This window comes from Spea bombifrons, chromosome 13, assembly GCF_027358695.1.
Source record: "Spea bombifrons isolate aSpeBom1 chromosome 13, aSpeBom1.2.pri, whole genome shotgun sequence".
Taxonomy (NCBI): Eukaryota; Metazoa; Chordata; class Amphibia; order Anura; family Pelobatidae; genus Spea; species Spea bombifrons.
This window is the reverse complement of record NC_071099.1, coordinates 22,246,851-22,259,028: the sequence shown is the minus strand read 5'-3', so window position 1 is coordinate 22,259,028 and position 12,178 is coordinate 22,246,851. Positions and strand designations below refer to the sequence as shown.

Sequence of the window (12,178 nt, the reverse complement as noted above, 5' to 3'; positions counted from 1 at the left end):
ATCGTGATAATGATGGGAGAAACCGTATCAGGAAGCCTCACTCGGCGGGACGAAGAGTATCTAGAACCGGGACACATTCCACCATTTGGCACGGATGGTCATGTCCATAATGGCAATGACTTTGGCTATAAGAGCTACCCAGCCTGCCAAGAACAGAATAACCCCCACAATACAGACATGATCTGGGCACAACGCGACGGCATGGCGGACCCAGGTGCCGGTAACAGACAGACGCCGGTAACAGACAGACGCCGGTAACAGACGGCACCTGGAATGCACCTTCAGGGTCGCCGAGAGGCTGCTTAAAGAAGACAAGCCGTATTCTGATACAATATAAATCCCGCTATGTCTGCCACGGTGCCCATTAGCAGGACAGATCTGCCAAACACTGAAAGGTGCGCGTTAAGTAGATAATGGCCTCCTCTTCCAATTATGTAAATGATCTGTCTGAGTCTTATCTGCAGATCTTACCGACAGATAACAAATCTACAGCAGTCAGCTGCTCTTCAAAAGACGTTTCCCCCTCACCTTATCCTCAAAGGCTTTGATTCCAGCAATCAAAAGAATACGATCACCATTACACCGTAACCCCTCGAGTGCCGCACGCAGGAGGATGTGGAATGACTGCGAAATCACACGCTCGACGCCAGACGTTGTTCCCGTTATAAGTTACCCGGCACTCGAGTCAGCATTTTCTGTAAGCGGCATTAATGCTAAGTCTGCCCTACGAGCCCAAAATCCCAACCGCAGATAGCAGAATTTTACTAAAACAAGGAGAAAAAGAAATCTAAAGCCCCTACTTCCAACTGAAATAAATACATATTCGCCATTATTGTTTGCGGCGTATAAACTGCCTTCTAACGTCACCTAGCGTCGCACCAAACAGACGAGACGCAGCTCACAATATACAGCACACAGAAAACGCAAGCGCCGCGACATAAATACACAGCAAATATCAATGTAAGCAAAGAATCGCTTTCAATAAACCGTGCGACAAATAACCGCGGTCACCGAACAGCCCGACGCATTATAGAAAAGAACATTCCATGGAAGGTTTTGGTAGAGCCACATTGAGAAATGATGGCGTGATGATTACGTGTTCCTACCTGGTTGATGGAGTTGGCAGCGCAGGAAGCCAGCCCAGTTCCAACAGAGGCGACCAGGAAGCAGATCGGGTCAAAGGGCACGGGTGCCATGGCATAGCCGGCCGACGCGGTGATCACCACCAAGGCTGCAGAAAGAAAAGATGAAGAGGTTCAGGGCTTAGGATGCAGGCGGCTCAACCAACACAGCAAGAAAACACGGCTTATCTTATACATTATATACAATATCTTACATACATTATATTATATACATTATCTTATACATTATATACAATATCTTAACTACATTATATTATATACATTATATTATATACAATATCTTAACTACATTATATTATATACATTATCTTACATACATTATATACATTATCTTACATACATTATATTATATACATTATCTTACATACATTATATACATTATCTTACATACATTATATTATATACATTATCTTACATACATTATATACATTATCTTACATACATTATATACATTATCTTACATACATTATATTACCGTATTGGCTCGAATATAGGCCGCACTTTTTTCCCCCACTTTAAGTTTTTAAAGTGGGGGTGCGGCCTATATTCGGGGTCTAGCGCCCGACGCCCGGGACATGCAGTCCCGGGCGCCGGGCAGGCAGCGGGGTTAAGATACAGATCCCCCGCAGCGGTGCAGGGGACCTGCATCCTACTCCTCGATACGCTCAGACAGCCTCCCCTGCCAGCACTTCCCACGGGGGGGGGGTGCCGGCACGGGAGGTTATCTAAGCGTTTTACCTCTGCCCACCCCCGACTTACCGGAGCAGACTCCCGGGTGTCTTGCGGGGCCGGCGGGAGACATTTACGCAATACGCAAATGCAACTTCCGGTAACGGTACCGGAAGTTGCATACGCGTATTGCGTAGATGTCCCTCGCCGGCCCTGAAGACACCCGGGAGTCTGCTCCGGTAAGTCGAGGAGGGGGGGCAGAGGAGGACAGCGGCAGCGGATCTCGGGGAGGGAGGGCAGCGGATCTCGGGGAGGGAGGGCAGCGGATCGCGGGGAGGGAGGGCAGCGGATCGCGGGGAGGGAGGGCAGCGGATCGCGGGGAGGGAGGGCAGCGGATCGCGGGGAGGGAGCGCAGCGGATCGCGGGGAGGGAGGACAGCGGCAGCGTATCGCGGGGAGGGAGGACAGCGGCAGCGTATCGCGGGGAGGGAGGACAGCGGCAGCGTATCTCGGGGAGGGAGGACAGCGGCAGCGTATCTCGGGGGGGAGGACAGTGGTAGCGTATCTCGGGGAGGGAGGACAGTGGCAGCATATCTCGGGGGGGGAGGACAGTGGCAGCATGTTTTTTTTGGTGCTTTTTTAAAGAAAAAAAACTTTTTCTTTAAAAAAGCACCAAACTTTTAGGGTGCGGCCTATATACGGGGGCGGCCTATATCCGAGCCAATACGGTATATACATTATATACGTTATCTTATACATTATATTATTATATATTATATTATTATATATTACCAGCGCTTAACACAGTGACGCTCCGGGAACTTAATTGTAAGTAAATAAGTCTTATCTGATTTTGGGTATTTTGGTAAAAAAATATAAGTGGGTGAAGTTAAAGGCACAAAACATATTTTATGAACATTCTAATTAAAAAAGTTATTTATCACAAATCCCAAAATGAAGCTTTTTGTAGTGTTTGCCATACAGATGGGGAATCCCAATAGAAAAGGTAACGTTCCTTCCACAGCGACATACCGGGTGGCGGGGGCATCTGCAAGCATCTGGTACACGCTTATACATTAGAAATGCAAAATACATGTTTTTATAGGTTAAAATATCAATATCCCCCGTCTTCCATCCTATCACCGGTTCACCAGGATTTTTTTCCTACAATAGAAGTGATGCTGTGTGCAGGTCTATGGTATCAGCGGGGGAGGGTAACGTATTAAGGATTAGCACATTTCATTGTTGTATCAACTCCTACTTTACGAAGCCTTCGAGAGCCGAGCCAAGCTTTTCACGGGAATACCGGAAGAGATATAACGTATCGATAACACGACGTTTGTCTCAGAAACGGACTTCTAAGAAAGCTGAAATTAGCCACTAAACTAAACAGAGAGGAAAATACTTTAAACAGATAATAACACCGCTTCAAAGGAGATCAGCCATAAAGATGCTAATTTACCATTACAAAGTGAGCTATAATCCAAAGATTTAAAGGAAAATTACTTGGAAGGAGGAAGCTGGAGCTCCCCAGAAAACATTCTGTTTCTTATCCAAAATAAGACTCCTCGGGGCAGCAAAGTTTGCCAAAGCATAATCAGCCCACCAACAATATATCTGACAACGTACAGCATGACACACAGTAAGTCACCGAAGCCGCTGCTAAATCTAAACAGCTGAGCATGCTGGGAGTTGTAGTCTACACCGCTTCCCCTTGCAGTAAACGGACTCTGATTATCTCAGAATAGACATTAGGATTCATATTATTGGCGATGGCTCCACAATCGTGCCAAGAAACGTCCTCGGGATTAAAGGAAGCTTTTGGAGGGTGTCCCACTCCGCTGTACAATACCCCTCCGGTGATGTCCGGGGCTGGGGCACATATTGGTGCCTAGCGGCACCGGGGAGGGAGTCCAGCCCCTGGAAAGTGGAAACGTTTTCATCACCGATGCTGAATGCCTGCCGGCTAACAGAAGCAGGGAGTCCGATCCGTGTGTAACGTTTAACTTGCCAAAAACTGCTCATATTAATGTTGTTTTTCCAGTTACTGAAATAAATTTCTGAAAAGAAAACAAATGCCAAGCTGGCCCTGCTTAAGCCCATTTCAGCCCCAAATATCTGAAGACGTAATCAAAGTACCGATAATTCTTGGTGCGTCACGGACTGCATTATTTGTAACGTGGCTGCGGGGCAAGATTTGGATAATAAGGGGCAATAACTTTAGCCAAGAATAGACCCAATAGACCCATTTGTAATTATCTGGGAGAGGAATGAAAGATCTTAGGTTTCCAGCGCTCGGGGGGGGGGTCTTTAGTAGAGAAGCCAAAGAAAAATGAATGATTTTCACTTATTGCGACATATCGTGTGATGAGGTCAAATTAATATCTGCTTCACAAATTGCATTTTCACACAAAAGCTCGGGCTTTAATTAAATAAGAGTTGTTTTACACTCGTTAATTTGGGTAAGTATCGTACAGTACCAGGCGATCAGACATGTGTTATAGCGCTGACCTCACACAGGCCGCGGCCCCACGGGGTCAAGTATTAATTATACGTACGAGCGACGGAAGGACGGAAAGGAGTCGGAGACAAAAGGGAGCTCCTTCTTTTTACTCTCCTCAAATTGCTGTTTTTAGTAGATTTCTGCGAAAAACAACTATTTTAATGGCAATAACTATAAATTATGTTGATTTGGGGACTATTATTGCCGAATTGTTTGAGGTCTTTTTTAGAGCCTCCTTATTTATAGAGCTGGCTGCAAACCAAACATGGGTGGGAAGAGTTAATAGGAAGTTAAGCTCTGTAAGAGTGCCCAGGAAAGAGGGGTTTCTGGGTAATTTGTCCCTCTGAGGGTCTAAATGTAGGTTATTTGGTTAATTCACCTTAATTTTGAGGAAGATTAATGAAAAAATGTGACTTATGTAGCCGGAGGTAATTGTTTAGATGTTTTTTCTGTTTGCTGCTAAAGGAAAATAAAGGATAAGCCTTTGAGTCACACTGCGGCACTCACCGGATAGTCTGATTTTGGAGAGCCTGGCCAGGGTGCCGGGTAGAGAAGACATCTCCAGCTTCATCTCCTTCCACCCCCGATCTTCACTGCCTGCCGGGGACGGAGTGCCGCTCGGCGCAGCCTCCGACGGACCCTGAGGATGTTCATCTTTGGACACTTCGGCAGGCGACGGAGCGTGCACGGCCGCTACTGATTTCAAGTCTTGCGTGACTCTCTCTTCCTGGGCCGCCAGCTCTGTAATCTCCTGTTTTGGTTTGGCTCTTTGGCGCAGGCTCTGGTGCTGGGTAACATACTGAAAATGGAAGAGGGACGTTACACACATCTCTGCGGCTGAATGAAGTCCTCGCCACTAATCTTAACACTGCCAACATTACAAGCAAAAGCGAGCAGAGACAGAAAACCAGTGATTTACACCGTAGAGCAGGGCTACCCCGCGCTTCATGGGAATTGTAGTCTCTCGGCCACCACTGAATTAATTAAATAATTAAAAAAGAGAATGGCAATGGTAGACAAATTCTCCTGGCAGAGATATTTAAAATAGAAAGTTCAGTCCTAACCTCACACAGCCCCGCTGGGAATATCTCAGGAAGTTATTAAGTTATAATAATTACATTGTGTGGGGTTTCATGCAGACGAGATACAAAGTAAATTACGAGCTTGACGCGGAGTCTTATTTATTATCTCCATAAATGGTCGTTTTATGAAAAGCACGCAAATGCAGCGAAACATCTACGCCGTGCCGCATGCACAATTACAAACTATAAGGGCGGCGGATGGGACGATGCGGGGAATCCATACAATAAAGCACAGTATATGCTGCCTCCTGACCGTGGGGGTTTTAAGATATCCATCAGTGCCGGCGAACGACACCCGGAAGCAGGGCAGGAAATGTTACATGGAGATTGGATCTGGGGAGGGAGATTCCGGGGCGAGTGGGAGACGTAGTGTGGGATCTAAAGATAACTAAAGATTACGACGGGAACGTTATGTATCGTTAGAGGGACCCAGAGGTGCTTGCAAAGCCGTTCAAACCCAAGCACCAGAAAACGGTTGCCTCCGTCGAGTACATACATACATACGTATATAACCACTCCAGGCTAGAAATTCTAGCAGAGATTTATGAATCCCTCTTAGAACCGGGGAAGGAGACTTCTAAGGACAAGATTATTGCAAGAAGGGAACGTACTTTCTCTAATGGCTGCAGGAGCACCAGACAGGGAAGGAACATAATTGTCAGGAAAAAGACATGCACATACAGGGTTAAAGCAGCAGACTGGTCAGGGGCAGCTGGGGAAGGGTTAATCCAGTTTGCAAATCACCAGTAGCTGGACCCCAACTTCTTCTGACACCCACCTTGCGTTTGGCTGGATGATGAATGGCCGTCCAGCTGCCCCTCTGCCTCGCGTAGACGTGCAGCCCGCGGCAAGCTGACGGCGGCACCAAGACTACCCGGTGAATGTGCGCCAGGCACGCCCCTACCGAACCTGAAGAGGGGCAAAAAGAGAAACGTCAGACAATCAGACTCCGAACAGAAACAGCATCACATGCGAAACACAAGGAAATAAACTGCGCAGAAAAGTGTCAGATTATGAGCATTTACAGAATAAGATTTTCAGCATTGGCAACCAAACTCCAGAAATCTCATCGCAACGGGGCCCTTTGCCAAAATAACGTGAGAAGAGTAAATAAACGGTTTTATACGGAGATAGTCTGCGTCAGAGCTAGTCGGGGATAGTCAGGCAGTTAAAGGTGCTGTCCCTTTACAAAAATCTCTCTCACTAGCATGACAAGCAAATCAGCATCATCAGCAGATGACAGATTAGACGTCATTTTATTCTTTCCTCGCATGAAAACAACACTGAAACTTTTAAGAACCCTTTTTTCGTTTTTATGGCAACAACCTATCAACCACGTCACATGATAATTAAGCGTTCCCACCAAATATTATGAATGAGGTAAACGTATTACGTGATGCAACATGATTTGGTTACTTCTCATTAATTGGTTAATCGGCTTCCTTCTAACGTCATTCAAAGTTTATTAACTGTTTGTGTGCACGCGCGTGTAACGAGACCCCAATCATTCCATCCCGTGTACAATCTGCACTTCCCGCAGAAGACGACGGTGGTTAAAATAACTCAAGTAACGATCGGTGAGAGAGACACGATACCAATTAACACTTTTGGTGGCGACCCTGCTAAAATGAGATGCGATAATGAGAGAAGACGAGAAACCGGATGAGACAGTGCTAAAATGAAACAATTCCGCTAGGATACTCTGGCAGTCCAAGGGGCCGGGGGCTGAAGGGATTTAAAGTCTTTTAGTTCCCTTCATTACTGTTCCGTGGAACTTTACCCCCTCGGGAACAAATCACAAATGAAAGACGACCTTAAAGAACGTTCTGGGAAGCATCTTGGTGACCCCTTTGATGCCGGCACGCCCCAAGACGCTCGCAGAAAACCTTTACACGAATGTTCTCTGTATGGAAAGCTTTCCTTGAGAAGGTGGCTTTTCATCAGAGCTTTGAATATGGAAGAGCGGTTTGGAGAAAAACACTGGGGCTTTCTCACTTCCCAGAAAAAGCAAACTTCCACCGCATGAGATATTGTTTTGTCATCGAACGAGCCGTAATTGGTGTAAAAACACGTCGGCCGAGCACTTTCACAAGATCATTAGCCCGGCATTAAACAAACACTTGCTCGGATTTTTCCAGTCCAAGCGTCGTTCCCGAAACCAGCGGCCAAGCGCACGGCTTACAGAAAGCCTGTTGATGTGGAAGGGTGAGGAAATTAAATTGCTGCTACGAAAACACAGAGCCCTGTTATTCCAACAAGCGGTGAGTTACCTCACTGGAAAGATTAATGTGACATTTTATGTAATTATGCAAACAAGCGCAGAGGTGAACGAGCCACGAAGCGAAACATCGAACAGGCGGGCCGCGCGACTCCTCTTAGGCAACGAAATAAAACGGGTTAAATCCAAATTATATCCGCCCGGGTCGTAAAATGTTCGCAAAGTCTATGTGAACCCCTAACACAGACACAAGTCACATCACCAGAGAGCCAAGCTGGGTACTGTGGGTGAAAACACCCAGATAGAGGGCAAAGTGCGGCTATATCAGGAGATTAAAGGAAGGTCGCGTTAGATCAGGACGGGCAAGCTGTTGGTTACGGACTCCGACGCACAGACGGCAAATACAGGCTCAGGAAGCTGGATAAAAAAGACTTTGATCAGACCCAGGAAGCAGGTTTGAGAACCTCCATAATCAGTAAGATCAGATAATGTCCGGATACGCTGCGCTTTTATCTCATGTCATGCTTGGTATAGGAAGGACACGGCGTATAGAAGTCTGATAAAGCACACGTTCCGTCAGTCCGTGTGTACTCCATGTACAGTATGCGCATGTTACGAGGGGATAGGATAGCTCCACTTATGAAGAGCAATAATTCCACAAGAAGCCAAGCGAGCGCAGGGAGATGTTGGGCGTCACCTGGCTACTGGGGTTACTCTAACAATGACAATTGTTATATTTATTAAAATCCACTGGTTTTGGCCTATATCACTTTAGGGCTTAGTTGATATGACTACATGGATGGTCCTGATTCACATGGATGGGATTCTGGCTTTCGTGTAGCAGACGGTATGACAAGAAGCAGGGTCACCTCAGAGGGGTCACCTCTGCAATTCCCTTCCCCGCCCCATCTTCTCCCAAATTTTAAACTCTTTTTCCGAGAAACACAACCTTTAGGCCATCATCCTGAGCAGCAGATCTGAACGACCAGCAACCTCTACAGACAATCCCGACCCATCATCCCCATCATCCCCATCCAAGCCGTCCTCTCCTATGGCTTCACTCAACTCAACCACCAACTAGATTGTAAGCTCCCCGGAGCCGGGCCCTCTCCTCCTTCTGGACCAGTTTGTTATTGTGTATGATTTTAAATTATTATTTACCACCTATTTTATTTTCCGGGGCAATTTCTTTAGGTATCGTCCCTTTTAGAAGGAATGAGGCCGGTTGGTTCTACGATTCATTGTTTGTGTGAACATAAAAAGTAAACAAAATCACCCAAAATGATTTAACGCACCCCGGGAAGGAAAGCACTCGGCTGTAAGGGGAACGCTTTATTTAAAGAAAAGAAAAAAAAAAAGAGAGACTTAGAGCGGATTTTATTTTATTTTCACAGACCCACAATAAAGAAAGGCAGTTTCAGGCTTACAGAATTTCACTTATTAAAAACAAAAGTGAGAAGAGGGACATTTTAATGGCGGCAGCTGCCACGTCATAAAAGAGCAGCGAAGCCGGTAAATCAATGGTCAATAAAATGCTAATTTATGATCTGTGGAAGTTTGATCCTGCAGGAATATTTCCACTACTCCGGCCGCGCGGATTATTCACGGGGTTGTTTAGATAGCCTGACGCTGGAGGAATGAAAGCGCGGATTTCTGAAAGTTTCCATATTCGCGCGGCCGGCTGGATTTGTAGCGGGGCGCTAATAAAAACACTCAGGATTTTTATAGGGCAGGCTTACTTACATTAACCCACTCAGTGCTAGGAGAGACAACACGGAAAAGAAAGGGCAACTTGTGTAGAGGAAAAGAAAAAAAAAACTCAGTATGTTATTGTTCACGCAACCCACACGGATAACATACATGTGACCTATCAGCATTTAACATGACCTGGAAAACATTCTGCATCTATCAGCAGATGACGGGTGAGAATGGGTTAACCGAGCAAAACATTTGTTTCTGCCAAGCGGGGCAGCTGGCGGCTTTATTTACTTTGAATGTTCCAATCTACGCTCTCAAGTAGTCAATACGAAGCTTCCCTTCTCAGCACTCACAGTCGCTCCGATAAATATACAGCTTCCCTGATCATAAATCCCTTGGATGATTGACAACCTCTGATGTGTACAAATTGCTACGTTTCTAACACTTACACCCCCCCCCCACGCACGAGACAAGCGGAATGCACCGGGTATTAGAAACCAAAACGCCCCTGTGCTGTGACAAAGTGATACGATGTATGACATCACACATAATAAAAAGATTCTGAAACCTTCTTTGTGTGTTTTTTTAACCAGACACATATTTTCATATTTTTACGGACCTGGGAGAATTACGTATCGCACCGCCGGCTGGAAACGGACGTCTGTGTTTAGTTGTTAGTGTGTGTGGTGTTACTGACCGTTATAACAGCGCTACGGAATGTGCTGGCGCTATATAAATAAATGGAACAGAGAGGCTGTGTGTGCACGGGAAGCACGGCGCACATGGGAAGTGCGGCGCACACGGGAAGCGCGGCGCACACGGGCAAATATCACGGAGAATAAGATCCAACGCGTTTTATTTGCGTGACCAGTGTAATGAGAATGCTGCTGAAGGAATACGTTTAATAACGAGGTTTATTCGCAGAATGACGGCTTTGGCCGCGTCCACCGACGATAACATAAGACAAGACGACGGCCGACGTGCACAGCAGCTCATCAATTCACAAAGCCTACATCATTTTAGCTTTATCTCTATGGCGACGGTAACATGACCCAAAACTTGTTAATCAAGAAGGGCCAAAACTTGTTAATCAAGAAGGGCAAAAACTATGAAGAGCTTATCGAACGGAAACACCACACAGAACATCCAAATTCTCTTACAGCGTTAAAGGTTCATGCGTGTAAAATCAGACAGGGCATCACCCGTACCCCCCGGCCCTGCCAGTGACACGCAACTCGTGCGACACACACACACACACACACAGCCCCGTGCGGCATACACACACACACACAGCCCCGTGCGGCATACACACACACACACAGCCCCGTGCGGCATACACACACACACACAGCCCCGTGCCACACACACACACAGCCCCGTGCCACACACACACACAGCCCCGTGCCACACACACACACACACACAGCCCCGTGCCACACACACACAGCCAGCCCCGTGCCACACACACAGCCAGCCCCGTGCCACACACACAGCCAGCCCCGTGCCACACACACAGCCAGCCCCGTGCCACACACACAGCCAGCACCGTGCCACACACACAGCCAGCACCGTGCCACACACACAGCCAGCCCCGTGCCACACACACAGCCAGCACCGTGCCACACACACAGCCAGCACCGTGCCACACACACAGCCAGCACCGTGCCACACACACACACAGCACCGTGCCACACACACAGCCAGCACCGTGCCACACACACACAGCACCGTGCCACACACAGCACCGTGCCACACACACACACAGCGCCGTGCCACACACACACACAGCGCCGTGCCACACACACACACAGCGCCGTGCCACACACACAGCGCCGTGCCACACACACACACAGCGCCGTGCCACACACACACACAGCCCCGTGCCACACACACACACAGCCCCGTGCCACACACACACAGCCCCGTGCCACACACACACAGCGCCGTGCCACACACACACAGCGCCGTGCCACACACACACACACAGCGCCGTGCCACACACACACACACACAGCGCCGTGCCACACACACACACACAGCGCCGTGCCACACACACACACACACAGCGCCGTGCCACACACACACACACACAGCCCCGTGCCACACATAGCACGATAAATCCACCCCACTGAGGGCATTACACGACCAGCTGCCCCTGCACTCTGAATGCCCCGCAACCCGTGCTGCTGCGGGTATACCCGGCAGGCGTCGCGCCCTGTGATGGCATTACCCCCTCTCCGCTCGCTAGTTCCCAGCCCGGGGTACCCGCTCCCTCTCCATGTACCTCTCATTCTGTGCCCGCTCTGCCCTCTCTACTTCATGAGCGCCGCCATCTTGCCCAAGAGGTCAGTCAGGCGTTTCCTGTGACGTACATCCGATCCCTACTGAGGTTACTGTAAGTCATTACACAGACGGGAGCGCACGGCGCCGAGAACCCTAATTCACCTGTCTGTGTGATTCTATATCATATACATACATACACCACATATACAATATAAAGAAATATATATTTATACACTATATCATATATACATATCTATATTATATACATACATACACCACATATACAATATAAAGAAATATATATTTACACACTATATCATATATACATATCTATATTATATACATACATACACCACATATACAATATAAAGAAATATATATGTACACACTATATCATATATACATACCTATATTATATACATACATACACCACATATACAATATAAAGAAATATATATATATATTTTTACACACTATATCATATATACATATCTATATTATATACATACACCACATATACAATATAAATACATTATATATATATATATCATATACATATACACCACATATACAATATAAAGAAA

General features: G+C 46.9%; 1 protein-coding gene across 1 annotated transcript in view; it reads right to left on the bottom strand.

The window, feature by feature from the left end:
* LOC128470956 (protoheme IX farnesyltransferase, mitochondrial) overlaps positions 1-11,673 on the bottom strand; it is a 49,350-nt gene extending 37,677 nt beyond the window's left edge. The window contains 4 exon segments of the mRNA XM_053452803.1: positions 1,107-1,231; positions 4,821-5,112; positions 6,174-6,304; positions 11,596-11,673. Coding sequence (XP_053308778.1) covers positions 1,107-1,231; positions 4,821-5,112; positions 6,174-6,304; positions 11,596-11,602 — 555 coding nt within the window. The 5' untranslated portion in view covers positions 11,603-11,673.
* Between the last annotated feature and the right edge of the window lie 505 nt (positions 11,674-12,178).